Below are 27979 nucleotides of genomic sequence, written 5' to 3' on the forward strand. Positions count from 1 at the left end.
TTGTTTTAACCTTTTATTGTTTGCATGAATCAATGTTTTGAGAGGACAATTCAGCTCAGAATATAACAGGATGTTGAGTTGCTTGCTCCAGTAGTACTCCACGTATGTCTAACAATCCCTCCATTTTTCTCCCAGCAGAAATATGGTGTCGCAGCGGAGATCGTGGTCATGAGTGCTGGCATATGTATCATATTAGCCAGAAAAACTCATGATGCAATGAAAAACAAAGGCTGCATTTACAAAAGATCCACCCAGAACCGCTAGAAGGCAAGTTACTGTGACCTCTTAAAGAAACACGGCTGTTTGCTAGAATAAAAATCAAATGTGAAATAAACATCATTAAAAGAGAGTTGTTTTGGATTTGTGTAGAATTTAAGTATTTACAGTAAAGTATTGATAGTGTTTTTGTACCATACTATAGTAAAAGGTATTGTGTTGTGCACTCACCGGCCACTTTATAAGGTACACCTTGCTAGTACCCTGTTGGACTCTCTTTTGCCTTCAGAACTACCTTAATCGAACAAGGTACTGGGAATATTCCTCAGAGATTTTGGTCCATATTGACATGATAGCATCACACAGTTGCTGCAGATTTGTCGGCTGCACATCTATGATGCAAATCTCCGCTTCCACCATGTCTCAATGGTGCTCTATTGGATTGAGATCTAGTGACTGTGTAGGCCATCTGAGTACAGTGAACTCATTGTCATGTTCAAGAAACCAGTCTAAGATGATTCACACTTTATGACATTATCCTGCTGGTGCTGGCGCTTAATCCTGCTAGAAGTAGCCATCTGAGGATGGGTACACTGTGGTCATACAGGGATGGACATGGTCAGCAACAATACTCAGGTAGGATATGTTGTTGACATAATGCTTAATTGGTACTAATGGACCCAAAGTGTGTCAAGAAAATATCCCCCACATCATTATATCATCACCAGCAGCCTGATCCCTTGATACAAGGCAGGATGGATTGGCATGATGCTCGGTTTGAACTGCAGCAGATCGTCTTGACCATGTCTACAAGCATAAATGCATTGAGTTGCAGCCATGTAGTTGGCTCGGCTGATTAGAAATTTGTGATAATGAGCAGATGGTCAGGTGTACCTAATAAAGTGGCCAGTGAGTGTATATCAAAACACACACACTTTATGTCAAAAACACTTGGATGCTATTAATCACGATTAATCTTTTGCTAGTTTTACTACAGTAAACTGTGTTTTACTGTGTGTATAGTATTATAGTATAGTTAGCACTGTATATTAGTACCATATTGGGTAATTTGTCTATTTTACAATAGTTGTACTACCAGAGCTACTACAAAATTACACCAATAAAATAACTAAGTAGTTCACTATAGTGTGGTTCAAAAACACTACAGTATTTACTTAAAATACTATATTATTTTTATACATATACAGATTTCATTCATCTCAATTGTTTAATATATTTTTATCCAAAATAACACTCACTTGATCCTGGTTATTTGATAGTGTGTGACAATCTCTGTGTACTGTTAAAGTGTATACACATGAAAATCTCGATACAGCACTTTCAAGTCATGAAAATACATTAAATATAATATTGCATTCATTAGTACGCGTCTAAATACTATCCAGACTTGACTTTCGGATGGATTCCTGCTGAGATTCCCTCAGTTTCTCACTGGCCAATCTTCTGGATTAAACTTTTCTTTTACTCTGTCATTATGACACGTCATCCCAGTTGCCCAAAGTCTACATTCTACAGTCTCGTGATCTATTCCCGTTTGATCAAATCCACACATTACATTCTTTATGTTCAGTCAATGGCAGCAGCTGGATTGCCTCTTCTTAAAATTGTTGTCACAATTATTGGAGATTTCTGTGGAGAGACCAAATATTTGTGTTTATGAGGAAATTCTGTATGACCATACTGGCAGATTTGTCTAAAGCACAGATGTCAAACTCAGTTGCTGAAGGGCCGCAGCTTTGCACAGTTTAGTTCTGACCATTATTAAACACACCTGAGACCTGCAGGTATACAGTGTGTTGGAGCAGAGTTGTAACTAAATCGTGCAGGGCTAGTGGCCATCCAGGAACTGAGTTTGACACACTGGGGGCTGTTTCATAAAAGTGGTTTAGAAAAGCGGGTATTCAATGAGTCAAACTAAACGTCCACGCTTCAATTGGTTCCATAACAGCAAGTTGAAAATCATTTGATCTAACTAATCTGAGTTCAGTTTAAATAATCTAGATAACTGCTTGTGCACGTTACTGTCCCAAAACCCTGAAGGTTGAGCATAGATACATTGATTGTGTTTTGATTATGAATATGCCAAATTTACTGAAAGAGCTCTGAAATGAGACACATCTGTTCACAGTGAGCCGCGATTGCTTTAAATATATAATATTTTAAACATAATAATCAAAATCTATGGCTTGCAGCAAAGCAAGAGGGAATCTGACATGAAATTGGAGATTTCAGGGATTTCTGCAGAATGCTTCTTTCCCTTTGACACTTGTGTTTGCCGCGGCCCCTGGGAAAATGTCTTTATATTGAAATCATGCTTATAAATTCCCCGATTATTACCCTACTTCTTCATATCAGTCAATGCTTTCTTAATATATTTTCTTAATTAAATTTTGTAATTCATACTACACATATAGCTAAGTACACCCCTCACAGATCAATATTTTCAATTAATATGTTCTACAGAATGCTTTATAATATGTTTGTGCATATACAGTTAAAGTCAGAATTATTATCCCCCCTGAAATATTATCCCGCTGTTTATTTTACACTGTTTATTTCCTAACATATTAGTTTTAATAACTAATTTCTAATAACTGATTTATTTTATCTTTGCCATAATGACAGTAAATAATATTTTACTAGATTTTCATATTTCAAGACACTTCTATACAGCTTAGTGACATTTAAAGGCTTAATTAGGTTAACTAGGCAGGTTAGGGTAATTAGGAAAGTCATTGTATAATGATGGATTGTTCTGTAGACAGTCAAAAAAGAAATTAGCTTAAAGGGGCTGATAATATTGACCTTAAAATAATTATTAAAAAATTAAAAATTGCTTTTATTCTAGCCGAAATAAAACAAAAGAAGAAAAAAAATTATCAGACATTCTGTGAAAATTTCCTTGCTTTGTTAAACATCGTTGGGAACTATTTAAAAAAGGGGGGAAAAAAAATCCAAGGGGGGCTATTAATTCTATTAATTCTTATTAATTTCAACTGTACATTAGATTATTCAGTACCAAAGCCAAATTTAGGACTAATCTAACAACAAATAAACTAAAGATCACAGTCCAAATTAATAAGTTGAGGGAAAATAATAAGTAATAATAAGAGGTTAAGTGAAATGAAATGGCATCAAATTACATCAGTCGAATGGTAACATTACTTTGATTAAGCTTGACTTAATCAAAAAGATAATGATAAGCCTAAAAGATAACCTGTCCCGGACCAGGCTAGTTTTCCAGCATAAGTTGTCATAGTAACTGAGTTTGAACTATCGTAAATTTGATTTATAGAACAGAATCCCCCATTAATTAACCAGACTTACCAAAATAAGCCTGGCTTTTTCTCTAAGCTTGGTTTATGGAACAGCCCCCTGGTCTAATGTTTGGAACAGGTGATGGTAAACTAGTGAAGTCACTTGAACTTACTGACGATATCACCGGCTCGTCTAGAATTGTTCTTCTCCAGCTCAGATAAAACAGTGGCCTCAAATGTAAGCGAAGCAACCCGCAGGAAGAAATCTCTCACACTCGCCCCTGTAGACGACACCAAACATGATACAAACAGTTGCAATCATTCAAGAATTTTTAATGATTATGAAGAAGTCTTGTTACTTAAAAGAATCAATTCAGCATATTATGATAATTTCTGAAGGATCATGCGACATCGGAGCAATAAATGACAGTAATGATAAGAATAAGTTATAGTTTACAATATATTGAAAGAGGATATTTCATTATATCTATGATTTGAAAGTAGAGCTGCCATTGTCCTCAATGAGTGCTGCAATAATGACAAGAATGAAATATTAGACAGCTTTTTATGCAAAAGACATTTTTTATCTTTCATACACTGTAAATAACTTGATCACTTCTGGTAAAAATGCTAAGTGAATTCATAGAGGAAATCATTCATTTGTTTCTTGGTGTAAAGAACATTATCATGATCTAAAACATCTTTTTCGAATGTAAAGGTATGGATGTTACAATTCCTTCATGGAACCAATAAAGGCTAAAAATATATTTAAAATATATATTTTGTAAGTTTAGTTTGATGCATACAAAACATTTGCTGTGCAGACACATTCCTGTACCTGACAAAGCAGAAACTGCCCAGTACTCTGCTCTGATCTCCTCAGACAATCGAATGGCCTCCTGCTCCATTTGGGCCAACAGATCTGGATGCTACAAGAGAGAAAGATCCCTAGACTCTTTGATCTCACAAGAAAACATAGATTTAATTGTAAGTATAATTTCATTCATCCATATCCTTTTTTTGTCATTTTATTTTGTATTTAATCTTGTGAAAGCCAGAGTGCATTTAAAGGCACACATTTAGAATCTGCTGTATAATGTGGAATTTCATCAAATTTAGTTTAAAGTTTTGAGCATATTAATAAAAACTAGATGTTTACACTAGGGCTACACAATATATCATTTCAGCATCGATATCACAATGTGATCATTCGCAATAATTACACTGCAGTATCTGAAATGTCAAGTTCAGCTTCAGTTTATTCATCCCTCAGCGAAATTATAGTTTACCAAGACCCATATTGTTGAGTGATTTTTGAAGTTTAACTTTAATAGAGTGAAATAGTGCTTGTTTGCTTCGTTTTTAATATCTATGAATAAGATTTCAAGATTTGCATTTAAAATAATAAGTGTAGAAGAAATTATAACAATGAAAACGTATTGCATTTATTTTTTTTAAACAATGAAGACTATGCAGTTGTATTTGCTTACATTTGAATTTGAAATATTTATATTCACATTGCAATAATTAAATAAATATAGCAATTTCAGATTTTTCCAATATCCACCCCTAGTGTACACCTACTCAGCTCAAGATACGGACTGACATCTTAGGAAACTTTTACAAAAATTTTACCATGTTACTTAGATGAGCTAATGTCCTTAATGCTTTTGCTAATATTTGAGTAAAGACTAAATTAAATTTAAAATCATGTTTCCAATATTTGATGAACATTTTGATATACAGTAGTAATCAAAATGCATATTATCTAAATGTTCTGGGCATGAACACATGAGCTGCTCAACCTTTTCTTTTTATCAAGTACACATAGAAATATAAGCATCTACATGACAACTTGTCAAGCGGTATAGGCCTAGTAAAATGTCATTCTCAATTTAAGAACAAATAATAATTATAACCAGATTATAAACAAAACAGGAACTAAGTTATTTTTTGACAAAAAAAAAAAAGTAAACAGATTTTTAAAAAAGAAGAAATAAAAGTCAATAAAAAGGAATAGTTCACTCCAAAATGAAAATTCTACTCATCCTCCACTTGTCCCAAAATGTTGGAATAAAACAACCAATGACTTTCATTGTATTTTTGTTCCTACTATGGATTATTGACTGCTTTTTTCCAACAGCAGAACATCTGCCTTTATGTTCAACAGAAAAAAGAAATAAAAAAAAAACACTTTAGTGTGAGTAAATGGAGAGGAAATTTTCATTTTTGGGGTAAACTTTTCTTTTCTTTTGACCTTTTTGATAATGTTATAACCATTCAAATGGAATAAAATAACTCACAGACCAAAAAGAACTTTTAGGACACTTTTTTTCAGCGATAGATCATGTGAGAGTTACTCACACTAAGATCCTTCTTGGTTCCCACGAGGAAGAGCAGGACACTGGACGGGTCATTGTCCCTCATGGCATCTTCAAGCCATTCTCTGAATAAACAGACACAGAAAACAAACACCATTCATGATTATTTAGATGTATTTCAACCACAATAACAGCTTCAACTGTACCTCGCGTGATCCAGAGACTCATAGTTGCTCAGGTCAAACACAACGATGATGGCTGGAACAGAAAAGCAAAACATTTTAACTCTACTGACAGCAAGATTATGATTGATATAGTCTGTTTTATCACCTTGCGCTCCTCTGTAGTATGTGGAGGCAATGCATCGAAATCTTTCCTGACCTGCTGTGTCCCACCTGTATTGAAAGACATGATTGGCTGAAACCAAGTGAATGACAGATAAACCAATAAAATACATTAAAAAAAACTCACAGCTGCAAACTGAAGGGTACCCCGAGAACTTCAAATCTCTCCATCTCAAAATCCACTCCAATAGTTGCCTTGTACGTTCTGTCAAATGAGTCTTTGCAGAATCTTGTGGGAAAAAGACAAATCATTCATTTTTCTTTCTTTCTTTTCTTAATTTGTAAGTATTTTAATTCTGGTAAAATATAAATTAAATTTTGGACACATTTAGAACAATAAGAGAATAGGGAATAGATCATTTGAGAATAGAATATTTACACACTCTTACCTGTTTATTAAACAGGTCTTCCCGACCCCAACATCACCAACGACAATGACTTTGGCTACATTTAATCTAAAAACATAGAGAACATTCATTCATTCATTCATTCATTCATTTATTCATTCATTTATTCATTTTCCTTCAGCTTAGTCTTTATTTCAGGGGTCACCACAGCAGAATGAACCACCAGCTATTCCCGCCAGTTTTGGGGGTAACGCATTACAAGTAACGTGAGTTACGTAATAATATTACTTTTCTAAGTAACGACTAATGTAACGCATAATTACTTAATTTTACAAAAATTAAGTAATAGTATTTGAGTTACTTTTTTAAATAATGTAACTCAAGTTAATTTTTAGATTAATTAATTAGTTTTCAAAAAATAAATTGCTAAATTAAAATTAGTGTAATCACATTAAATCAGTCAATAAGCTGCCCGTGGGAACAGACAGAAACCAAGATGGCAGAACCTTACATTTTTGTGGTGGAAGTATTTTCATTATTTTGAACACAAGGAAGAAAATGGGATTATAGTATCAATGGAGAGTGATTTTACTGAACTAATAAGACAAAAATACAAAAGTAGCATACACATTGCTTTCAGCTTTCATTATTCTGTATATACGGCATGTGTAGAGTCAGGAAGTTCTCAGACGGTAACATTGCTCTAATTCTTTTTATTCGTTTTTTTAAAGGTAAATGAAGGTGCTGGTTATACAGTGTGCCAATAAATGCAGAGCTCTTCTATTTAAAAAAAAGGATAATACCCTGAAAGTTATGAAGAGATCAAGCCTCAGGCAGGTATGAAAAAGTAACTCAAAAGTAACGTAACATTACTTTCCATAAAAAGTAACTAAGTAATGTAACTAGTTACTTTTTTGAGAAGTAACTTAATATTGTAATCTATTATTTTTACTGATTCCAGTATATATTACGCAGCGGATGCCCTTCCAGCTGCAGCCCAGTATTGGAAAACACCCAAACACTCTTGCATTCACACACACACAATCTATACTGCATGTCTTTGGGCTGAGAACATGCAAACTCCACACAGAAATGCCTACTGGTCCAGCTGGTAATCAAACCTGGGACCTTCTTGCGGTGAGGTGATAGTGCTAACCACTGAGCCTTCATGCAACTAATATAAAGAACATTATAACTAAAATGTGCATTACACATCACACATGCATAAATATCGCTCATAGTTGTATAACATTTCTATGTATAGGATTACAACAAAACAAAAAAACAGCATTGTATTAACTTCTGCATGTGCAGAAGGTACATATTTGAAGTATATATATTTGAAACTTCAACTTTTATAGACCTTCATTTGATCTATTATCAATTCTTAATTCCTAAAGTCAATCTTTTAGTAAGAGCACTTTGCACTGCATTAGCCCAAACAAGAACACATATCATGAAAGCCACTGTCTAAATTTATGTATTTCAACAATGTGCAATTATGAGAAATTGATTTTCAAAATTGATTTAGACATTATTGTAAAAAATTGCTTTGAATACCAATGGTAATATTGTGTTAACTGTAGCCTTTAGTGTTGTAGTAATGTACAGGTACTGGGACATGTAAAATGTTGACATATTCGATAAATCACTGCCCAACTGCAAATGTTTTCCCTTCACTTTACAAAACTCTAACTAAATTAACTTAAAAACTAAATTACAAACTGTCGTTTCTGTGTCAAGTATAACTTACCCTGTTTTCTGCCCTTGACAAGCCTCTCTAACAGTAATATTGAAGCCATCTTTGGTGTGCACTGCAGCATCTCTTGTAAAATACTGAAAAAATAGACCAATTTAAATGAGGTTAAGTTTTAAAACAAGAAAAAAACAAAACCTGTTACATGACAATCTGCTCTGGCTGAGTCTGGCTTATTAAGCTCAGAGGGTTATTCAATGTTATAATCCTCTATAAGGAAGTGTTTAATTCTGAGGTTAAAAAAAAAAGAAAATATATAAACATGGCTGAATGTTCACAGAGACTGAATGAATAACTGAGTAATACAGAAAATGTTACCAAAGGGAGTTCACAGATGATCCGGTCTCCTTTCACAGGGGGTAAAGAATTCATCATGTGAGAGCTTTAACAAGAGCACATTGCCACAACCACAAACACTCTACCATTCTGTCCTTCTGGGAAGAAATACATAATAACCATGATGTGGATGGTGATAATAATAATAATTATATAATGTAATAATAATAATAATAGTAGTAGTAGTAGTAGTAGTAATAATAAAAATAATAATAATAATAATAATGATAATAATAATAATTAATAAAGAGTATGTTTAATATGTTTAACAATAATGAGACATGCCTTACTATATTCTTCTTCTTCTTATTATTATTATTATTATTAGTAGTATAACAGTTAAGTGTTATTAAATCAATAACGACATAATTACCATCATCATTAATAACTGTAACAAAAATATTCATAATACTAAAATTATAAATTAGAAAATTAACATTAATGAAAAATTATTATCTTGCTATAATAAAAATCTAAACAACGATAATTAATATTTATATTAACGAAAAAAGTAAATACATCTTACCTCAGTACAGAGTTTTTTTTTACCTTCTACGAGTAACGTTAGCTTTTTAGACTTAATAGCAACTATTAAGTCGACACGTTATGTTCTGTTTTGTCAACAAATGTTTTACATATCTAAAACAAAAAAGGCAAAGTAATATAGAAGTAACGTTAACCTAACGGACAGCTTTTACTGTTTGACTGCTCAAAGCTCGCCTCGGTCTCTTGAGGCTGCGCCCAATATTTACACTACGTGATTAAACTACCATACCCATAATGCATATCTACAATCTCGCGATAACTGTGTGTGTCAACGTGAAACCCTGCAATATACTGAAGGAAACCCCTCTCGTTCTTCCTTTCCCAACATGGCCCCGAAGGCGAAGAAGGAAGGTGCGTCAGATTTATGCATTTTATGTTATAAAAATAAAGTTTGTGCAAATTATATACAGTTTTATTTTTATTCAAATGTAAGTGATGTGGTTATGTTCGTTTCTAGCAATTTTTTCGCCGTCTGGAGTAGGAAAATACAGCTATTTAGTGCGACGAAGCTGGAGTGAAAAGAGCGGCTAGCAAGCTAATCATTGAACTACATGCGCTCATATGGTGTCATTACATCAGTCTTTCTGCGAGTTAAAAGCATTGTCCAGTTGTCATTAACTGGTTCTCATTTTTTATTTTGAGAGTCCAGAGTGAAAAACAGGCAATTGACACTTTGTTAGCTTGTAGTTAGCTCGTAACGTTAACACACACGTGGTTAACTTACTCGTTCTTATTACTTTTTCATTATTAGTCAGTTTAATATTAGTGAAGTAAAAAGCAACTGGATCAAGCTATAAAACTTTTAGGCTCAAAACATTCCAACGTGTCCTTGAAGCATTTTATAGCCGATTCCTCAATGTAAACACCTTCATGTTCACGTACAATTGATTTGGTTGTAACGTTAAAATTTTCTGATTTCTGTTGTAAATGATTGTTTTTATTTTAGCTGTTATCACGATTTTAAATGTTACATTAATTTTATAGACCGTTTTGTTGTGAGTGTTTAGACAGGGGTGGCCAATCCTGTTCCTGGAGAACTACCTTCCTGCAAATTTCAGTTGCAACTTGCAACCCTTATCAAACACACCTGTCTGTAATTATCAAGTGGATTTCGGGTCCTACTTAATTGGTTCAGGTGGGTTTGATCAGGGTAGGAGCTAAACTGTACAGGAAGGTAGATCTTCAGGAACAGGATTGAGCACCCCTGGTTTAGAATAAAGAAATGTTTCTAACAAAGTTGCTTATGAAGTACAACAGGCGAAGTTTTATAATAAGGTCATTTGATGCATTTACATCAGCCGTGAGAAATATTAAAGTTCTAATCTTTGTCAAAACTTCAAACAGTATTATGAATTTGAGATCTAAAACGTGCATTAAACCAATATTGTATTCCTGAACATGTGCATATAAAATTATAAAGCAATAAACTGATTTAATAAATGAATAAAAATCTATCAAAAACGTTCTCTTTAGTTACTATTCCATGGTTTTATTTTTTCAAATGTTTCGACAGCTGTCCCGGCTAAGACTGAGGCCAAATCTAAGGCCCTGAAAGCCAAGAAGGCTGTGCTGAAGGGAGTCCACAGCCAGAAGAAGAAGAAGATCAGGACTACCCCGACCTTCCACCGGCCCAAAACCCTGCGTCTGAGGAGGCAGCCCAAGTACCCTAGGAAAAGCGCTCCACGCAGAAACAAGTAAGACCCGGACACTGCTTTGTGTTTTAGTGTGTTAAATTTTGAATTCCAACAGAAACAAGAATTACTTTTTTTATGATGCAAATGATGGGAATTGCGATCAAAGCATGAAAATAATGTGATTACGCTTTTTTAAAACTGATGCATCCTCATGAGAACTTAAGTAAAACAAAACGGTTTTTCCAGAACATGAGAGAGTTTATAACAAGTGTTGCTCTTGTTCTGCCAGGTTGGACCATTATGCCATCATCAAGTTCCCCTTGACCACTGAGTCGGCCATGAAGAAGATCGAGGACAACAACACTCTGGTGTTTATTGTTGACGTAAAGGCAAACAAGCATCAGATTAAACATGCCGTCAAGAAACTGTACGACATCGATGTGGCCAAAGTCAACACACTGATCAGGTATAACTATTTATTAATCTAGGCATTTTTAAACAGTGGTTTTCAACTTTGCCGTCCAGTGTGCACATGGAATAAATATGTTATTATATATAATTATATGCTTGCTCACTTATTCAAACTTGTAAAAGATTTCGTTTTGTCTCTTTTTATTGTTAAATGTTTAAGTGATTGGTGTAAAATACAGAACTGAAAAGGGTTGAGAAACCAGCAGTTGTGTCAATTACAGAATTATTACTGGAACATTAACTTAAACTTTTATGTAGAACGTATTAATTAAGATTAAAAAGTGCAAGTACTCAATTAAAGTAGTTGCTTTCTACCATATCTACACTTAAGGCAAACATTTAACTTCATTTTTAAAAAAAACCTGACTTATGAAGTTTTTCTTTAAGGCAAATGTTAAGAATCACTGTTTTAAGGCGATGCTTTTATGATGTTGAGATGTGCTAAAATGATTAGAGGAGAAACCCTGCTGTGTAATGATGTAAAATAATTATTTCTCTGAAATGTGATGTTCTCAAAGGAACCACTGATACACAGGAGAGGTTCACTCAGATTGTGATGCAGTGATGAATCTGTTCTGAGTGCTGCATTTATTTCTCTCTTCAGGCCCGATGGCGAAAAGAAGGCATACGTTCGTCTCGCACCAGATTATGATGCATTGGATGTTGCCAACAAGGTAACTAATTTATGAACTAGTAAATTAATTTCATGTCACTATGTTGGACGCTGAGGAAGTTTATTTTTGAAGCTCTGCATATGATGTAAATTAAGTTTCTGCCTGAATGATTGTGATGCATTCAAAGGAACCACTGATGCTCTGTTTTCTTGCCTTTGTGAAGTGTTTGCTGTGATCAGTACTGATTATCATCTGTTCTCTATTACAGATCGGCATCATCTAAACTGCTTTTGGTCAGATGTACAGAAGAATAAATGTTTGTAAAACAAGTTTTGTTTTGTGTCTTTTTCATTATTATTATTTTTTTTTTAGGTTTAAGAATAGCCTTTTGGTCATTACTTTTTTTTTTTTTTTAGCTGTTTTCTTTCGTTTGATTTAATCAAATGTAAAGGCATGACATTAGCAAATTTAAATTTCAAAGGCAGACCAAAGCACTTATTAAATGCCTGTAATACTGCCACTAAATCAAATAACTGAATATCTATTATGACTGAATTAGACCATGTAAGGTTTTTATTGACTTCCAGCACACTTCATTTCTGGCTTGATTGGAGTTTTTCATGGGTGCAATGTGAAATAGTACTATAATTAAAGTAGACACATGCTGATGTCCACAAGTCGGAGAAATACATTTTCTGAGTCTGGCTTACGTCAACACTATACCTGTAAACCCTTTTTCCTGGGATTATTGTTTATCTTACAGTTCTATCCCGCTATCATCCTGTAAAGGTATTCTCCCTTATTTCTCCTGTATTTTCAGTGTTTTTCTGATGGGTGGCAAGAAACATTAAAGAGCCGAGCCCCCCTATACGCAACCCATAACGCCGAACCTCCAGGGGCCGCCCCTTGCTCTTAAATGTGGGTCTGTTCTGTGTATTCGCTTTGTTTAGGCACGAAAACACTTTGAAATATAAAATCAGTGCAATTCCCATTCCTTTTTATTACAGTTGCCGTCACTCCTCCTATGCAATCCTCAAAACAGTCATATAATGGTGCATGACTGTCAGCTGACACGTTCCATAGTGATAGACACTGTTTCCTAAACGAATTCTGAATTTGAAGCTGAGCGAAAGTCTGGCTTTTGGGTGCGTGTATAAACAGACATATACACAACTCATAAATAATAACATTAAAAGATGTTGATCTTGGTGTTTTTTTTTTTTTTTTTTTCAAAAATTTCTTCTTAAATTAAGTCAGGAAAGCAGTCGAATGCTTGTATTAAAATATGCGTTTATTTTTAAGTTGACACCTGTTGTTTATTCAAACAAAAAAATCTAAATAAATGAGATCCATTAGTTGCTCTTTAATCAGAATGTGAAAGTTATACAGTGAAGGAACGGCTGAGATTTGATTCTATTTCATTATAAAAGCTAATAATTTTAATAAGCTGAACTGTTTGCTAATGTATTTGCTGCTAATATATATATATATATATATATATATATATATATATATATATATATATATATATATTTCTTTTGTAAATATTAAACCATTAATGACCATCTAACTGTATATTTACAATTAAATCATTTTAAATCAGTGTTACTGGGATGTTTTGCGTGGCAAATAATGTTTTTGTGGAAATTAAGTATTTGTTTATTGTACATGCTAAACATGGTACATTGTACATTACAATACAACATGGTATTGTACATTGTTAAACATGGCTGCTACTGCAACTTTAATTCTCAATACACAATTTATCATGACCGTTGTCTTCAATAGAGGAATGAGGTTATTTAATTAAATCAATATTTGTATCACCTCTCAATTACAATTTAGAGAATTTAATAAATGGTGCCTATTTACAGTTTTCTATCACAAAATGAGACCTCTACATGCCAGCTATCCGTACTGCCCCTAACCTAGAGTTTTAAAGGGATAGTTTAGCCCCTAAAATGAATGTACTCTTTCTTAAAAATATTTTAAAGATAACTGAAATCCTGTAACGGTACCATGGAGAAAAAGTATGGAAAACAATGGTTACAGGTTTCCAACATTTTCAAAAAATATCCGACACTTGCATCATTCGTCACTCCTGCAGCTGCTGCTTGGAAGAGAAGCGCAGCGCCTGCGCCTCATATCTGTAGTAAGATGTTCAGCTGAACTAAATTGATTTTTATTTATATAAAAGGCTATGTAACACCGGCTACAGGGCAAAGCCTGTGTATTACACATAACTTCCTGGTAAGGCTACACTAAAAATATGTTAAGTTTCCGTATTTTGTGTTTGCCGTTTATTTATGGTTGTGGATTGCATTATGGGACCTCAATCTCTGCTCTGTGGACTTTTGAAATAATATGTTTAAATAATATAGGCTAGATAAATGAATCTGTAAAATGACAGAAAATGTAGGCCTACTGACAGTTTATTACAACGTTTTTGTAGCATAATATACAACACCAGCCCAGACAATAAAAATAAACACATAAATAATAATAAAAAATAAAAACATGAATCACAAAATACGGAAAACTGTTATTTACAAATATTTTTTTACTGTACTCGACATTAATCCAGCGAAAGTTTCGAAAGGAAGGCTTGTGAGAGAAAATGTGTTTCAATGTACTCAATGTATCTGGGCCTGCTACTATAAAAATAAAAACTAAACAATAAAAAAACACTATATAATGCTTATTATTATATATTGGCCTAGCTTGGTAACAATCGTGCAAACCCAGTGCTGCTCGCAAATCTTTTGCTCAGCTTCAGGTGCATAGCAGCAAATTTGGCAGCGAACTATGACAGTAATGATAAATTGTAATGATAAATGTTTAATAATACTGCTAATATATATATATATATATATATATATATATATATATATATATATATATATATATATCTGATTATATATATATATATATATATATATATATATATATATATAGTCAGATTATATATAATCAAATAATAATAATTAAATGCCTGGGTGCTGATCCGCAAAGGACGAGGACTACAGGACTATTATTTTAATGGACCAATCAGAGGACATGGGGATTTCAGAACCGCCTACTGAAACGCTGATAATGATAATGAATTTTAAAGTCATTTATCCATTTTCCTACTCCAAACCAAAAAACGAAAATCGAGCCATAATCAGTTATTTAATAATAAAAAAAAAATGTCAGTTTTCTAATTTTTAAAATTTCGTTTAAGATCAAAAATCGAATGAACGCAACGTTCCGGCAAATCACGTTACTCTCACATTAGTGCGTGTAAGCATTATCTGAATTAATTTTACATGGATATAAATTGAAGTTTGTTGAGTGTTTTACGATATGCTGTAATAAATTTGAACATGCATTGCTTTTCTTTTACCACACTGATGTAGACATTGCATGAAACATTAGGCCGTGAAAATTTACTTGAAAGTTTTTGGAAAAATCATGGAATTTTAGTAGTAAAAATGTGTATGAACCCTGATATTTGCATGCACACACACTTCATCAAATTATACAAGATGCTATTTGTTACAATATTATATAGTACAGCATAGCATATAGCATTCTCAACCTTTGGGCCGTAGCGATCCTGCAGGTGGGCTGCAAGACAGCTTAACCCTCTACTGCACGGTTACCATGTGGCAACTTGATACTTATGTTCATTTTCCTGCTACAGCGTGCTGTTTTTGTGTGAACTTTTTAGAATTTCAGCATAATTGTCCAAATTATTGGTTTATTATGCGAGTGTTTTATAACAGAAGCGCCCATATAGGCTTGGGTGTCAGATCAATGTGTTTCAACAGTGTTTTTACTGTATTTAATAATTTTTTTTTGTTCATTTTATTGAGTATGATCAATAGATGAATGGTAGTCAGTTCAATTCAAAGCAGCAGCTTTTTTTGTCATTGTTCTGTACAGGTTTATTTATTAATAAAAGGCCCAAATACTATATATGATATGTATACAAACTAGTTTAGTTCAGTTTTTTTTTATCAAATTCTGTAGAAAAACAAGATAATATTAGTAAAAGCAAAATAAATGTTTTGCTAATATATATAAGGGGTAAAAATAAGCATTTTCTCTAAACAATCAGTTTAAAAAGAAATTTCAGATGTGCGATTTCAAAAAAAAATCTGAAATAATTAAGTTCTAATATAGACTCAATATATAGATGCTTAAATACCTAATAATTATGGCACATACACATTATTTTTCTTGACTTTTTATTTTGGGTAATAAAAATGATGCTTTTATAATAGTGCTGTCCAAGGAGGGTAAAATCTAATTGTGATTTTTCTGAAATTGTGATTTTTATTCCATTTGCGATTTTAATTCAGTAAATATCTCAATATTCTCAATAGTGTGTAACACACTTTAAAAGAAGACAATACAGCATGCTTTAACAGTAAATATATAAATTATGATTAAAGTAAATAATCTAAATATTTTCAAATGTATTTTTATATTCTGGATAAGGCATAAAACAAAAAAATTAATCCAATTAAATATTGTCGGGCCGAAATCTCCCATTATTTTGATAAGTAGCCCAAACTGTCAGTAAATGTAAATTCGGACTTCTTTGCATCTGTTCACGCAGATCTGCCATTCGCGCCTGCCTGCCTGCCTGCATGAGTGCCGTGCGTTCACAAGGCAATCACAGATGCAATGAAATCAAATGCTGAATTGGAACTATTGATAACCCTGAATCAATATTGGAGTTACTTTTGTACGTTGGAGGAAGAACAACACGTTGCTGAAGTATTACAGTTAGACAGGTAATGTTCTGTTTTAAAACTATTTTAGTCAGGCTAAGCTTGTTAGATTGTGTTGTGTTATGAATGGCTTATATGCACAGACGTGTTGTTCAGCCACTGAAATCTCCCGGTGAAAGATTGATGTGATTATTTTCAGTTTTATAAGGGACCTTTTACACTATCGATAATGTAAATTTTTATTTAGTTTAACAACAAAACATCAGTAAATAGCGCTATTTCACCAAAGTTGCTTTTATATTCACATTGGGTCATTTTTTTCCAATGACAGCCTTCCTATACTTTTTAGCATGCTACTCTGAATATTTGCTCTGAAATAGCATGTAAGTGTGGCTTAGTAATAAATGTATGGCTTAGTAATTGATTCCTGCACACCGCCGGCCAAACACTAACTGGCGAATGACCCCCAAGAGGTGCAGTGCACGCGTTCGTGATTTCAGGAGGCGTGGCATTGAATCACAGTCCCTCCCTGTCGTCCAAAGATAATATGGTAAGCGGTTAGCATTTTGGCAGATCACCTTTATGTGCACCTTTATGTGCTTAACACTTTGTTTCCAAATGGTAACCACACAAGAGGTGTTAAAAGTCTATATTGTTGAATAGAGTACAGGGAAAGCCACCTGATGAGTTTTCAACATAATGTTTGTTTTGTGACCTCAAACTCGAAAGCAGCCTTCCCTATACTTTAAGCTAAAATATATATGAGCTTAATTTTACATTAGGCTTTTTGTAGAGAAAAAAAAGGTATTTTTACCTATTTCCAGACCCCTCCCACTCTCGTAATTCGCACCCTGTAATTCGTCCATAACCATGAATCAAGCAGAGGTGAGTGTTCTTATTTTGACTTTTCGGTGATCGTCTACTCTTCCCTGTTCATGACCCCTGACCTACTTTCTGCTGTATTTGAATTTCAGGTTTTGAATTTTAGAATATTTAATTTGATGCGGTGAGTTTCTTCATCTTGAATATTTAAAACTGTATTTTTATAAAATGGATATCTGCTAGGAATTCAGAAAAAAATCAGCCTGGAAAAATTCAGTTGTCTTAAATTTCAGATGTTCAATATTCAAATTAAGAAATTCCAACTCATAATGATTTTAAAAAAGCATATAAAAATTAAGATTTATTAAATTCCAACTGTCAATAATTCAAATTAACACAATTCATTTTAGATTGTTTTGGCATATTATTAGCTCCATATTAAAGGGAGTAAATTGTTTTTTTATTATTACTTTAGGTGAACTATCTATTTAAAGCTTTAGGGGACAGAAAAGAGTAAATGACAAGGGGGGTCAACTATCCTGCTTTGAATGACGTGCCAAAGAGTTTAGCCGTACTCAATGCTAATTTTTTATTTTTTTTATATAAATAGTCAATGAAATGCCATATGTGACAGCATTAGATCCTGGCTACCAACATTTTAAGTTGTTTATTGAGTTGCAGTGTGAAAAAAAACATTTAAAATGTTTGGAGATTCACATCGGACTCTGTTTAGGTTTGCTCGTACAATAGTTATCCTCTGGATGTAAATGTAGTTACCACCAGTCACCCTAAACGCAGTCTTTTTAGACTGACAGACTTAGTCCGCCGCTAACTTCTGAATGCCGTTTTGAATTCGCCGCTTGGTGAAGAAATCACTCCTGATGAGTCGGTAGAAGTAAATGAGGATCATGATATTCATGAGCATCATGGTGATCAGGAAGTAGAGAGCATAATCCAATGACGAGTAATGGTAAGTGAGGTACCAGGTCAGGTAAAACTGTGCTCCGAGCCGGAAGGTCACATATGTCACCACATTCAACACTTTATTAACGGTGTAGATGAGAGAGCTGTGTGCCACCTTCGCCAGATTGAGCAGTAAACGAGTGTGCAGGAAAACACTGTTCACCTCCACAAATAAAGCCACCACTGCTCCCGCCACATACTGATGAGTGAACACTGCGTACAGGAAACACCACAGCACCTACAAGACAACACACGGCTTAAAGCAGGACAATTTTTGATATTTTTGCCATATTTGTTGAATAAAATCTTCTCAGTCCTCACTTGTAAATCACTTTGGATTAAAGCATCTGTTATTGGGGACCTATTATGCAAAAATCGCTTTTATAAGGGGTTTAAACAGTTTATTGGCAACATTACAAATATCACAAACTGCAATGAAAAAAAAATGTATTAATATTGTTTTTTATAAACTCACCTGAATCACCGTTTCATTTTGACATTTTGCAAATTTGATCAGAAAAGGAAGCCCCACCCATTATTAGTGATCATCTCTACATCATTAGCATAAACAGCCCTGAGTGAGAAGCAGCCATCCGCCATTAGAGTTTTCACCTTCTGAAGAGAATATAGCAACTAACAGGATAAATAGTTTTATGATTCACAAATGAGTCTCTATAGACTCCTTTCTTCTGACATATTTCTTTGAATATGTTCATTAATTTAGTTATACAAAAAGTTATAATTATACAATTTTTATAATTTTATGTTATACAATATTCTGTGTGGTATTTGGAGCTAAGACACCTAAATAGAACATTTAGACTTAAATTCAGATTTATTTAATAGATCTCAGATTTATGAGTTTGGAATCTAGACCCCTCTACATTTTACCTCCCTAAATGAAAATTGTCAAAAAAAAAAAAAGATTTTCAGAAAAGATTTTGATTTGAAAAATTTTAATTTATACACCATAAAATCTAAAAAGTTGTATGTGTAATGTTGTAATGAGTTGTGTAAACTTAATCCATTTGAGAAAATTAAGCAATTTGAGCACAGTAAAACCCAATAAATGAAGAGAACTCAAACCAACTGAGTACTGTAATAAATTAAGGCAACTCAAACCGTTTGGGGAAACCGATTGCTACAATCCATTTGAGTAAAAAAAACTAATCTTTATGAGTACTGTGAACTTGATCTATTTAAGCTGACGTAATGAGGCAATTAATTAACTAATTCAAAACCCTTTTCAAATTAGTAGAATTAACTTTCAGTAAATTTTGAGTTAACTACACTCATTTTATTTGATAGAGTTGACTGTTGGGTTTTACAGTGTAGTAATTACTATGTGTTTTTGAACCATATTAATAGTGTATTACACTGTATGCTTTATAATATTTACTGCACATGCTACAGCATACTGTATTAATTAAAATTAACTGATAAACTAATAAAGTTTAGTTTTACAGGAAACGGTGGTGTATATATTTTGTGTGTGTATGTTTATAAAAAGAGAGTAGAAAACGTACAGTTTTTGGTTGTTTACATTGCTGTAGGTGTTGTATTACCACAGTAAATAAACAGTAAATGTCTCGGAGCTCATCTTCCTCTATCATTCAGCATCTGGATCATATTCACAGTCTTCTATTCTCATCGTATCATCGCATATTGTCATAAACATAGTTTAAGAGGGAGAGAAGAGAATGACATTATGGGCAGCTAAAGACCTAGTGTAAGCATGAAAAAATGTAAAGAAATGAAAAGTTGTGCTTGTTTACATTAGTTCACACACTGAGTCATCAAGAACAAACTATTTTCACAAAGAAGATATTAACATTAACAAAGAAGAATAAATACTGTAATAAAAGTCTGGTTAATTGTTTGATAATTTATTAACTTATAAAATCTTTTTGTAATGTTTACCCCAAATATATTCACAGATATATAATATATACTGCAATATTAAAAATGTTTTTATTTAAAAAGTGTTCAAATTTAACAGAGCAAGGAAATTTTCACAGTATGTCTGATAACATTTTTTCTTCTGGAGAAAGTCTTATTTGTTTTATTTTAGCTAGAATAAAAGCGTTTTAAAATTTTTTAAATTCCATCATTATACAATAACTTGCCTAATTACCTTAACCTGCCTAGTTAACCTAATTAACCTAGTTAAGCCTTTAAATATCACTTTAAGCTGTATAAAAGTGTCTTAAAAATATCTCGTAAAATATTATTTAATGTCATCATGACAAAGTTAAAATAAATCAGTTATTTGAATTTAGTTATTAAAACTATTATGTTTAGAAATGTGTTGGGAAAAAAAATCTTTGTTAAACAGAAATTGGGGGAAAAAATAAACTTGGGCTAATAATTCAGGCTAAAAAATCTGACTTCAACTGTATGTAGCTTAAAAAAAAAAAAAAAGTACAAAGTACAGAAAGGTATTTTGTGTAAACAGTGGTTGTCTGCACACACCCTGCAGGATTATGTTTGAGTAACTAATTTACATTTGTAAAATCAGTCACTTTACTACTCCAGAAACTTTGATCTAAATCTCATTATTTTCCACCTGGAAAGAGTTGTTCAGATTTGCAGCTCTGACTAATGGACTTTTTATAAGTCTTTATATCTTGACCTGTGTGCAGACTTACCAATACATGATGAAGTAAAAACTCCCAAGATGCTTTAGCGTGGCCACTAAACACAATGTCAGCAGCGTCCTCAATGAAGTACCCTGTTGAACAGAAGATCAAAACTGAATTTAATGGATTAAACACAGAAACAGCAGAATTTACTATTTTTGACCCAATTTTGGATTTATTATAATAATTTTTTGATGAACCAAAAAAAAAAGAGATTTATATTAAAAGTTTAGTGAGAATAAAATTAGCATATTGGAGTGATTTCTGAAGGACGTGACAATAAAAACAATGATGCCGAAAAATCAGCTATGCAATTAAGATTTTAAAAACGGACAATATTTTATGTTTGGAGGACAAGTTTAAACAAAATGTTAAAGGTAGATTTAGGTATGGATATTTGTTGTTAAATCGATACAAAAACAAAAGAAATCTATTACAGATTATTTTAGAGGAGTCATGAACTGAGAAATTAAAATTCCCTTGATATTTTGACATAAAAATATTGTTGAAATTTGAGTTAAAATCCTGGTGATCCTGTGTTTTAGAGTGAAGTGTTGTTTAATAGTGTTTAATTCACATTGACAGTGTAAAGAGTATTATCTGACTAATGTAATTATTGAAATCATTGACTAGAACAGTATGCATTGCATTTATTATGTGAATAATTACTGATAAAACACAAAAAATTTAACTTTTGAGCCAGTGTTAAATTGCTGTCACTTTTGAAAATGTTAATTGAACTCTGGCCAGTGTGGATTATATATACACTGGTAAGGTGTTAAAATGAACTCTCTCAGAGTTGAATTAACACTAGTGATTTTGCCGTGTAAGAAAAGTTTTTAACCGTTTTATTTTCTTTAATATTCACTATAGCTTTGTCTGTTTGTTATACAGATTATTTGATATGTACTGAGTATTCATACATTTTTATCATTAATCACAACGTCAACAGCTATTAATCAAGCTATGATGGATGTCTGTCAAATCTAACTTACTGTACATGTATAAGTTTACATTTTTAGGATACACACAGTTACAAATGCTAAACAAATCACACAAGAGGGCTTTTACTTCTAAGTCTTCAGTCTGTTACACCCATTCAAAATATATGTTCAGGTCAAGGGGTCAAAAAAAGACAGAATATAGCCTATACTTCTAAATGATAACGTTTTTATGTAATAAGCTTAGTATTTTAGGCAAACTAACACATACAGGCTAAATATGTTTAAGATGCTATGAAATGGAAGTAAAATAGTGCTAAAATTAGAGAAAAAAAATTGTTGGTTGGTGAATGATTTTGTTGTTTGGGAACTGATTGGATTGTTAAAGGACAGGCGTTGCTTACAAAATGAAAGAAAAGAGGTGAACGGTCAAAAGCATGGCAGAAATGAGACATGCCCTAATAGCCCTGCGTATTCCATGACCAGAAGTGAAGAAATTGGAAGAAAAGGCTATTTGATTAAAGATTCTAAAGGCAAATTAATTTTTGCAAAACAATAAGTGCACAGATACAATGCTTTTAAAAAAGAACTCCTATATAATACAAAATTTTATATACATATAAAAACAAGAGTACATTTTGATTTCATTCTGACTCCTGATGGGGTCTGATGAGATCTGACATGATTTGTCTGTGTTAGAAACACAGGCAATGGTATTATAGAGAGAGCCATGGGTATTCATTTAGTTTTTTTCTGTACATTTATTTGACTCTCAAAGTGCCATTGATTTGCTGTTCATATAACAAAAAAAAACAATCAGATTTACATCAGATAAACACTTTAATGTTTAAATTAAAACGTTTGCTCTGTTTTTCTCCCTGTTAACTCTTTCCCAGCCAGCATTTTGTATAAGAAGTTACGGGTTGCCAATATACGTATAACGGTCTCCAGCATCCTCTAGTTATTACGGAGCCGTTTTGACAGGAGCAGTGATGTCCAAGCATTTATATCTCAAGATTAACTTTATTTTTCTTACAAATGCGACAAACAAACACGGTCAAAAAACTTTTTCCCCGCTACTCCTGCCAGCTGATCACCCATCACCTGTGAGCCCTTAAGTAAGCAGGTGAGCTGACGTGACATATAGGTGAAGTTTATCTATATCATTAAACAAATCGAACAGTGACACAGAATAATACCTTATAATATTATTGATCTTAATCAATCATGCAACAAATAAACAAATAAAAAATAAATATATATATAAATATCACAAATGGCTCCAACATCCCGGCCCCTAATTGTCTATTATAATGACAATTACAAGAATAAGAGGAGGCATTAAATATAGTTCTTCTATACATGTTAAGAGTCCATATCTTATGAAAAAAAATAAAAGTATTTAGATGATTTTCTTCTTCGAAAGGCAAAAACAAAAATTCTCCACCGCAAAAAAGGGAAACCTTTTTAAAGTACAAAAAAAAAGTAAAAAAGGGAGGATAGAAGATCTGAGATCAGCCAAGGATATGTCAGGCCTCCAAAAGAAGGCATAGCTTGGTGATGGGTCTCTCCAGAATGTTGCTCCTTGTTCGTAGCTTCACCTGTCGAACATGTCCGTTATTCATTAACCATGAATTACGTGGTGAAGTTTCATCCATAATTAACACTATATCATCTGGCTCACATTCCAGTTTTGTCTTTCCTGCATCAGAGGGAGGTACTCTCTGACCCAACGCTTCCAAAATATGTCAGCGATATACTGGACCTGCCTCCATCTTCGTTTGGAGTAACAGTCCTCCTCCCTAAACAATCCAGGTGGGAGCAGGGGTTTTACCTTCAACAAGAGCAGATGGTTTGGCGTGAGGGGTTCTGGATCACTTACATCATCGGAAACCACAGTGAGGGGTCTATCATTCAAGATGTTCTCAACCTCACAGAGAACTGTTTGAAGGCTTTCATCTTCCAACACTTGTTGTCTAATAATGGAGTAAAGGACTTTCTTGATGGTTCGGATAAGTCGCTCCCATGAGCCTCAATGGTGTGAGCCGAAAGGAGGATTGAATGTCAATTTCATACCTTTAGTTAATAGGCCTTTCTAGATTTACGTAAGCAGGTAAGCTGACGTGATATGTAGGTGGAGTTTATCTATATCATTAAACCACTCGAACAGTGACACAGAATAATACTTTATAATATTATTAATCTTAATCAATCATGCAACAAATAAACAAATGAAATAAATATATATATAAATATCACAAATGGCTCCAACAATACATTTATGTTAAATATTGCGTCTTTTCAAGAATTTGCGCAAGTTTGTTATTTCCAATGGAGGTGCACGACTTGGGCCAATTTTACCAGGCTACGGTAAACTGTCAAGCGTTGATAAATAGGTTGGGGATCACTAGTACATAGTACAAACAAACACATACACATGCACACACACACACACACACACACACACACACACACACACACACACACAAACACACACACACACACACACACAAACACACACGCACACACACACACACAATTATACAAAGACAAACACATACATGTGACTTTCACTTTCTCTCATCATCATATATTTTACTCAGTGGAGATCCAGAAATTTTGTAACTCACTCAGGACATGAACTAGGGTTTCCCTTCCCTACGTTGTAAAAACAAATCCTGGTTGCCGTAAATTTTTTAGCTGAATCAAATTAACCTTTGTTAGTTTTGCTAGTACGTTGAACTTATATTTTGTCAAACTGACTTAAAACTGCTTGCATAACTTAGACATATCATATCATATCATTTTATGTATTTCTATTACCACAATATACATGAAACACTGATTGCCTTCAAAATTTGTTGATGGTGGAGAAGTATTGTTTCTTAATTTCATTGATTGAGTTATATCATCAACGTATTTATTTCATATTTATCTATGTATTTTGGGAGAAGTTGATGAATTAACATATTGAAAATTCAGCAGCTCTAATCTCTCCACTGCAGCGCAGACTAACATTGCGGCACCTATCTCCCATCTAACAATATGATTTCTATTAAGCTATTTAAAAACATGTTTTTTACACATAATTAAAAATCGGAATATCAAATATTTCACAATGTCAATGGGAGTCAGTGGGAGTATTTTAAATTCACAAGTGAATTTGGGTTTTCTTGGTTTTTTTAAGAGCTACGATGAAAATGGGCTGGTGTTTCTCTTCAATAATTCAAAACAAGTTCAATAAAGTATAAGTCTATAATCTTAAAAAGTCCCTCTAGTGGGTGAATAAATTTTTACTGAAGCAAATCTCAAATTGTAAAACTCAAATGTAAAACATTTTAAACTGCTTCGTGTAATTTAAAGTCTTTTTTCATATAATTTTTTGAAAATTCAATACAAGCCAGGTGGAGACTTTTTTGGCTGTTTTTCTTTCTTGACCAGTGTTTTGTTTATCTGTCTACTTTCCATTTTCACGTTCATCTCAATGGCAATTTATAGATGTGTTATTGGACCGTTGAAATAAAAATAAAGAAATTTAACTGAATAAAGAAAGACTTATACTGTGTCTGAAATCACATACTTCCATACTATATAGTACACTAAAAACAGCATGCGAGTCGAGTAGTATTACTAAATTCACAGAATTCGAAAAGCAGTATATGAGAGTTCCTGAATAACCTACTACTTCCTTTGAGATTCTGAAGTGCACATCCGATGGATGCTGTACTATACCATGATGAAAATAAAATTATGATAAAATGATAAAATTGATTAATAGGAGTGAAGCAACGCAACTGGTGCATTTAGGTCAGGTGCTCATGACAAAATGGAGGATGTAGCACGTCCGAGTTCCAATCATATTATTGACATTCATACTGTATAGAACATACTTTTTTAATGGTCGAGTAGTACATTCAAATTTAAATGCAGTACCTACTGAGTAGTAGACGATTTTGGACGCAGCCATATATACCTAAGGAGCACTGAGAGTGAGTAAATCATGGGCTACATTTTGGTGAAATTTAATTTTTTAACTTTTTTGGTGAACTGTCCCTTTAAGATGTAAACATTCCAAAACTTCAAGACCCAGAAGAGCTCAGACTGCTATCAGGAGGGAGCATAGTTTGAACAAAGGGCATATGTGAGGTGGGCAAGTATTTTTACATCTACTCATTTACTATGAGTTATTACACTGTGTTTATGATATAAAGGTGTGTTTACTGACCAGATGAGACGACCACTAGCATGTATGCTGAAGGTGTGTATGTTGAGTGGATTTCATGCACCATTGCTGGATAGTAAATGACACTGCCAGGACAAAAACACATTCATAACTGTTATTCACGTCACACAGATCATCAAAAGAGCAAGACACGACAGACATGTGCTCAGAATCTGACACTAAAGAGCAGAAAACAGTGAGACAACTCTTAACTCTTGTGAGAGAGATGAACTGATTTATGTCAGTAATAATTTCACAGTCATTCATACTCTCCATTCGTGCTGGTCGAACTGGTTTCTCCTGTTTCTAAACTGAAAGATCTGACTGAAGGTTAAGCTCATTTATTTGTAGACTTTGCTGTTAGTACAAACTCATTACAAAATCTAAATTAACGCTTGTTTTTATAATGTCAAAACAACAGCTCTTGGATGCTTTAAGTATGTCAACTCTCGATACTTATTCAGCATTTTGCCTTAAATGTTAAATATTTAAATTTTTCTTAAAACATAATGTCTAGTAAACTGTTTAAAATTGTTCAAAATACTAAATAAAATGTACCAATTTGTTTTTAATTATTTTGAAGTATATTTTTTTAAGCAGTTCCCCAAAAAACTTCTTAAATTTTCTTGTTTGAAAAACTAAAGCGGTTACATTTATGGTTTCAGAAAATAATAGAATAAGCTTTTTTTGTTTTTAAATATTTAAAAATGTCTATTTAGTTTGTATTATTTTTATTTGACTTTTAAAGTATAGAATAAAGCTATAACTGAGCTATAAGCTAAAGCTGAAAGCTAGCTAGATGTTTTATTTGAAGATTTTTGTATTTTTGTATGGGTTTAGTTTTATAAACATTGTCACATTGTTATTTAGATACTAAAAGTACTACTGTAAACTAAACTACACTGCACAAACAAAAATAAAATAATACATCAAAATAATCCAATCTAATATGAGTGACATTGACAGACTGTAAGAATTTAAATATAGTTAAACATATTATAGTTATAGTTAAAATATTTTATGTATATTTACATCTCATTTAAACTAAAGTTTAAGTTTTGGTCGTTCTGTTTTGTAACTTTTTCTTAAAAAGTATTTTTAGACTTATTTTTTATAATATTTTCTAAGTTATTTAGTATATTTTTAAATTATAAAGTATATATAGACAATATTAATATTTTAACATTTCATTTGTTATAGATTTGTTTGTTTGTTTGTTTTATGGCTCATTTTCTTTTAGAAAAGTTAGTGTATAAAATAGTAAACAAGTCAACTCACCAGGCGACGGCCCAGGTGCCCGTAAGCAGCGAGTGAACAAGAGACACTGACAGATTCCTCCATTTCCACGTCTTCCAACGGTCTTTAGTCACAGTATCAGGACGGGCCACAATCTGCAGACACCAGTGCAGGATCCTGAAGAGCACAGAACAGCACAACACATACAGGACCGGAAACTTCTGGACTTCATTCAGCCATGTGTCCATCCTTCACTCTGTCTTCTCCTTCCCTCTCTCTCAGACAGCGAGTCCTTAATCTAAAATTTCAGTTGCCTTTCCACATGAGTCTGAAAAAAGTTCAGTTTTTCCTGGTAATTGTCTGTTCCTCCACGTGCTGCTGCCTGTCACAGGTGTGGCGTCTATCTGTATCTGTAGACCTGTTTGCTGAGCACTGATTGGCTGAGGAAGTACAGTTCATCTGCATGAGGTTTAGTGTAAGGAATGGCAGCTGAACTGTATGAGCCCATCTCGCAGCATTCCTCAATCCAGAAAAACACTTCGGTACTGCAATGATACAGTATGTGTTTGTGT

At 33.2% G+C, this 27979-nt stretch overlaps 3 protein-coding genes, 1 long non-coding RNA gene and 3 other non-coding genes across 13 annotated transcripts; 5 read left to right on the top strand and 2 right to left on the bottom strand.

The window, feature by feature from the left end:
• Positions 1–9321, bottom strand: rab34b (RAB34, member RAS oncogene family b). 6 transcript variants are annotated; one of them, XM_087301393.1, is made up of 12 exons: positions 9125–9321; positions 8889–8986; positions 8581–8696; positions 8260–8342; positions 6549–6614; positions 6287–6388; positions 6146–6210; positions 6022–6073; positions 5859–5940; positions 4333–4423; positions 3668–3775; positions 1–1866 (listed from the first exon to the last, which is right to left on the bottom strand). In XM_087301393.1, exons 3-12 carry the CDS (start codon positions 8635–8637, stop codon positions 1808–1810), a joined length of 765 nt encoding a protein of 254 aa, XP_087157519.1. In that variant the 5' UTR covers positions 8638–8696; positions 8889–8986; positions 9125–9321; the 3' UTR covers positions 1–1807. The 6 variants fall into 6 exon arrangements, with proteins under 6 accessions (XP_087157519.1, XP_087157520.1, XP_087157522.1 ...); XM_087301394.1 differs by having other exon boundaries at positions 8884–8986; XM_087301396.1 differs by lacking the exon at positions 8889–8986 and having other exon boundaries at positions 8581–8609.
• Positions 1283–27946, bottom strand: tlcd1 (TLC domain containing 1; the record flags this gene model as incomplete). Of its 2 annotated transcripts, NM_001442100.1 has the most annotated exon segments (9): positions 1283–1311; positions 15003–15013; positions 16080–16104; positions 16777–16787; positions 17798–17821; positions 18150–18607; positions 21018–21100; positions 26175–26257; positions 27450–27946. In NM_001442100.1, coding segments are annotated over 4 exon segments (756 nt in total). In that variant the 5' UTR covers positions 27656–27946.
• Positions 9448–12192, top strand: rpl23a (ribosomal protein L23a). Its single transcript, NM_001001593.2, is given in 5 exon segments — positions 9448–9495; positions 10658–10838; positions 11068–11244; positions 11854–11923; positions 12132–12192. Coding segments are annotated over 5 exon segments (468 nt in total). The 5' UTR covers positions 9448–9470; the 3' UTR covers positions 12147–12192.
• LOC137488883 (small nucleolar RNA Z17) lies at positions 10916–10986 on the top strand. Its single transcript, XR_015520949.1, has one exon. It is a non-coding gene; the product is annotated as a small nucleolar RNA Z17 (small nucleolar RNA).
• Positions 11719–11782, top strand: LOC137488880 (small nucleolar RNA SNORD42). The gene has a single exon (XR_015520946.1). It is a non-coding gene; the product is annotated as a small nucleolar RNA SNORD42 (small nucleolar RNA).
• Positions 11998–12065, top strand: LOC137488881 (small nucleolar RNA SNORD42). The gene has a single exon (XR_015520947.1). It is a non-coding gene; the product is annotated as a small nucleolar RNA SNORD42 (small nucleolar RNA).
• Positions 14822–18524, top strand: LOC147838844 (uncharacterized). Its single transcript, XR_015520374.1, has 2 exons — positions 14822–15603; positions 15810–18524. It is a non-coding gene; the product is annotated as an uncharacterized LOC147838844 (long non-coding RNA).
• Positions 27947–27979: the final 33 nt, after the last annotated feature.

The sequence above is a fragment of the Danio rerio genome, chromosome 21, assembly GCF_052040795.2.
Source record: "Danio rerio strain M-AB ecotype USA chromosome 21, GRCz13ab, whole genome shotgun sequence".
NCBI lineage: Eukaryota > Metazoa > Chordata > Actinopteri > Cypriniformes > Danionidae > Danio > Danio rerio.

Excerpts from the sequence above, each read along its gene's own strand:
- rab34b (XM_087301392.1), bottom strand. The coding sequence starts at position 8,637 with ATGATGAATTCTTTACCCCCTGTGAAAGGAGACCGGATCATCTGTGAA. Across the intron at positions 4,424-5,858 it reads GAACCAAGAAGGATCTTAGT|CATCCAGATCTGTTGGCCCA; the intron begins GTGAGTAACTCT and ends TCTCTCTTGTAG. Across the intron at positions 3,776-4,332 it reads GGCAGTTTCTGCTTTGTCAG|GGGCGAGTGTGAGAGATTTC; the intron begins GTACAGGAATGT and ends TGTCGTCTACAG.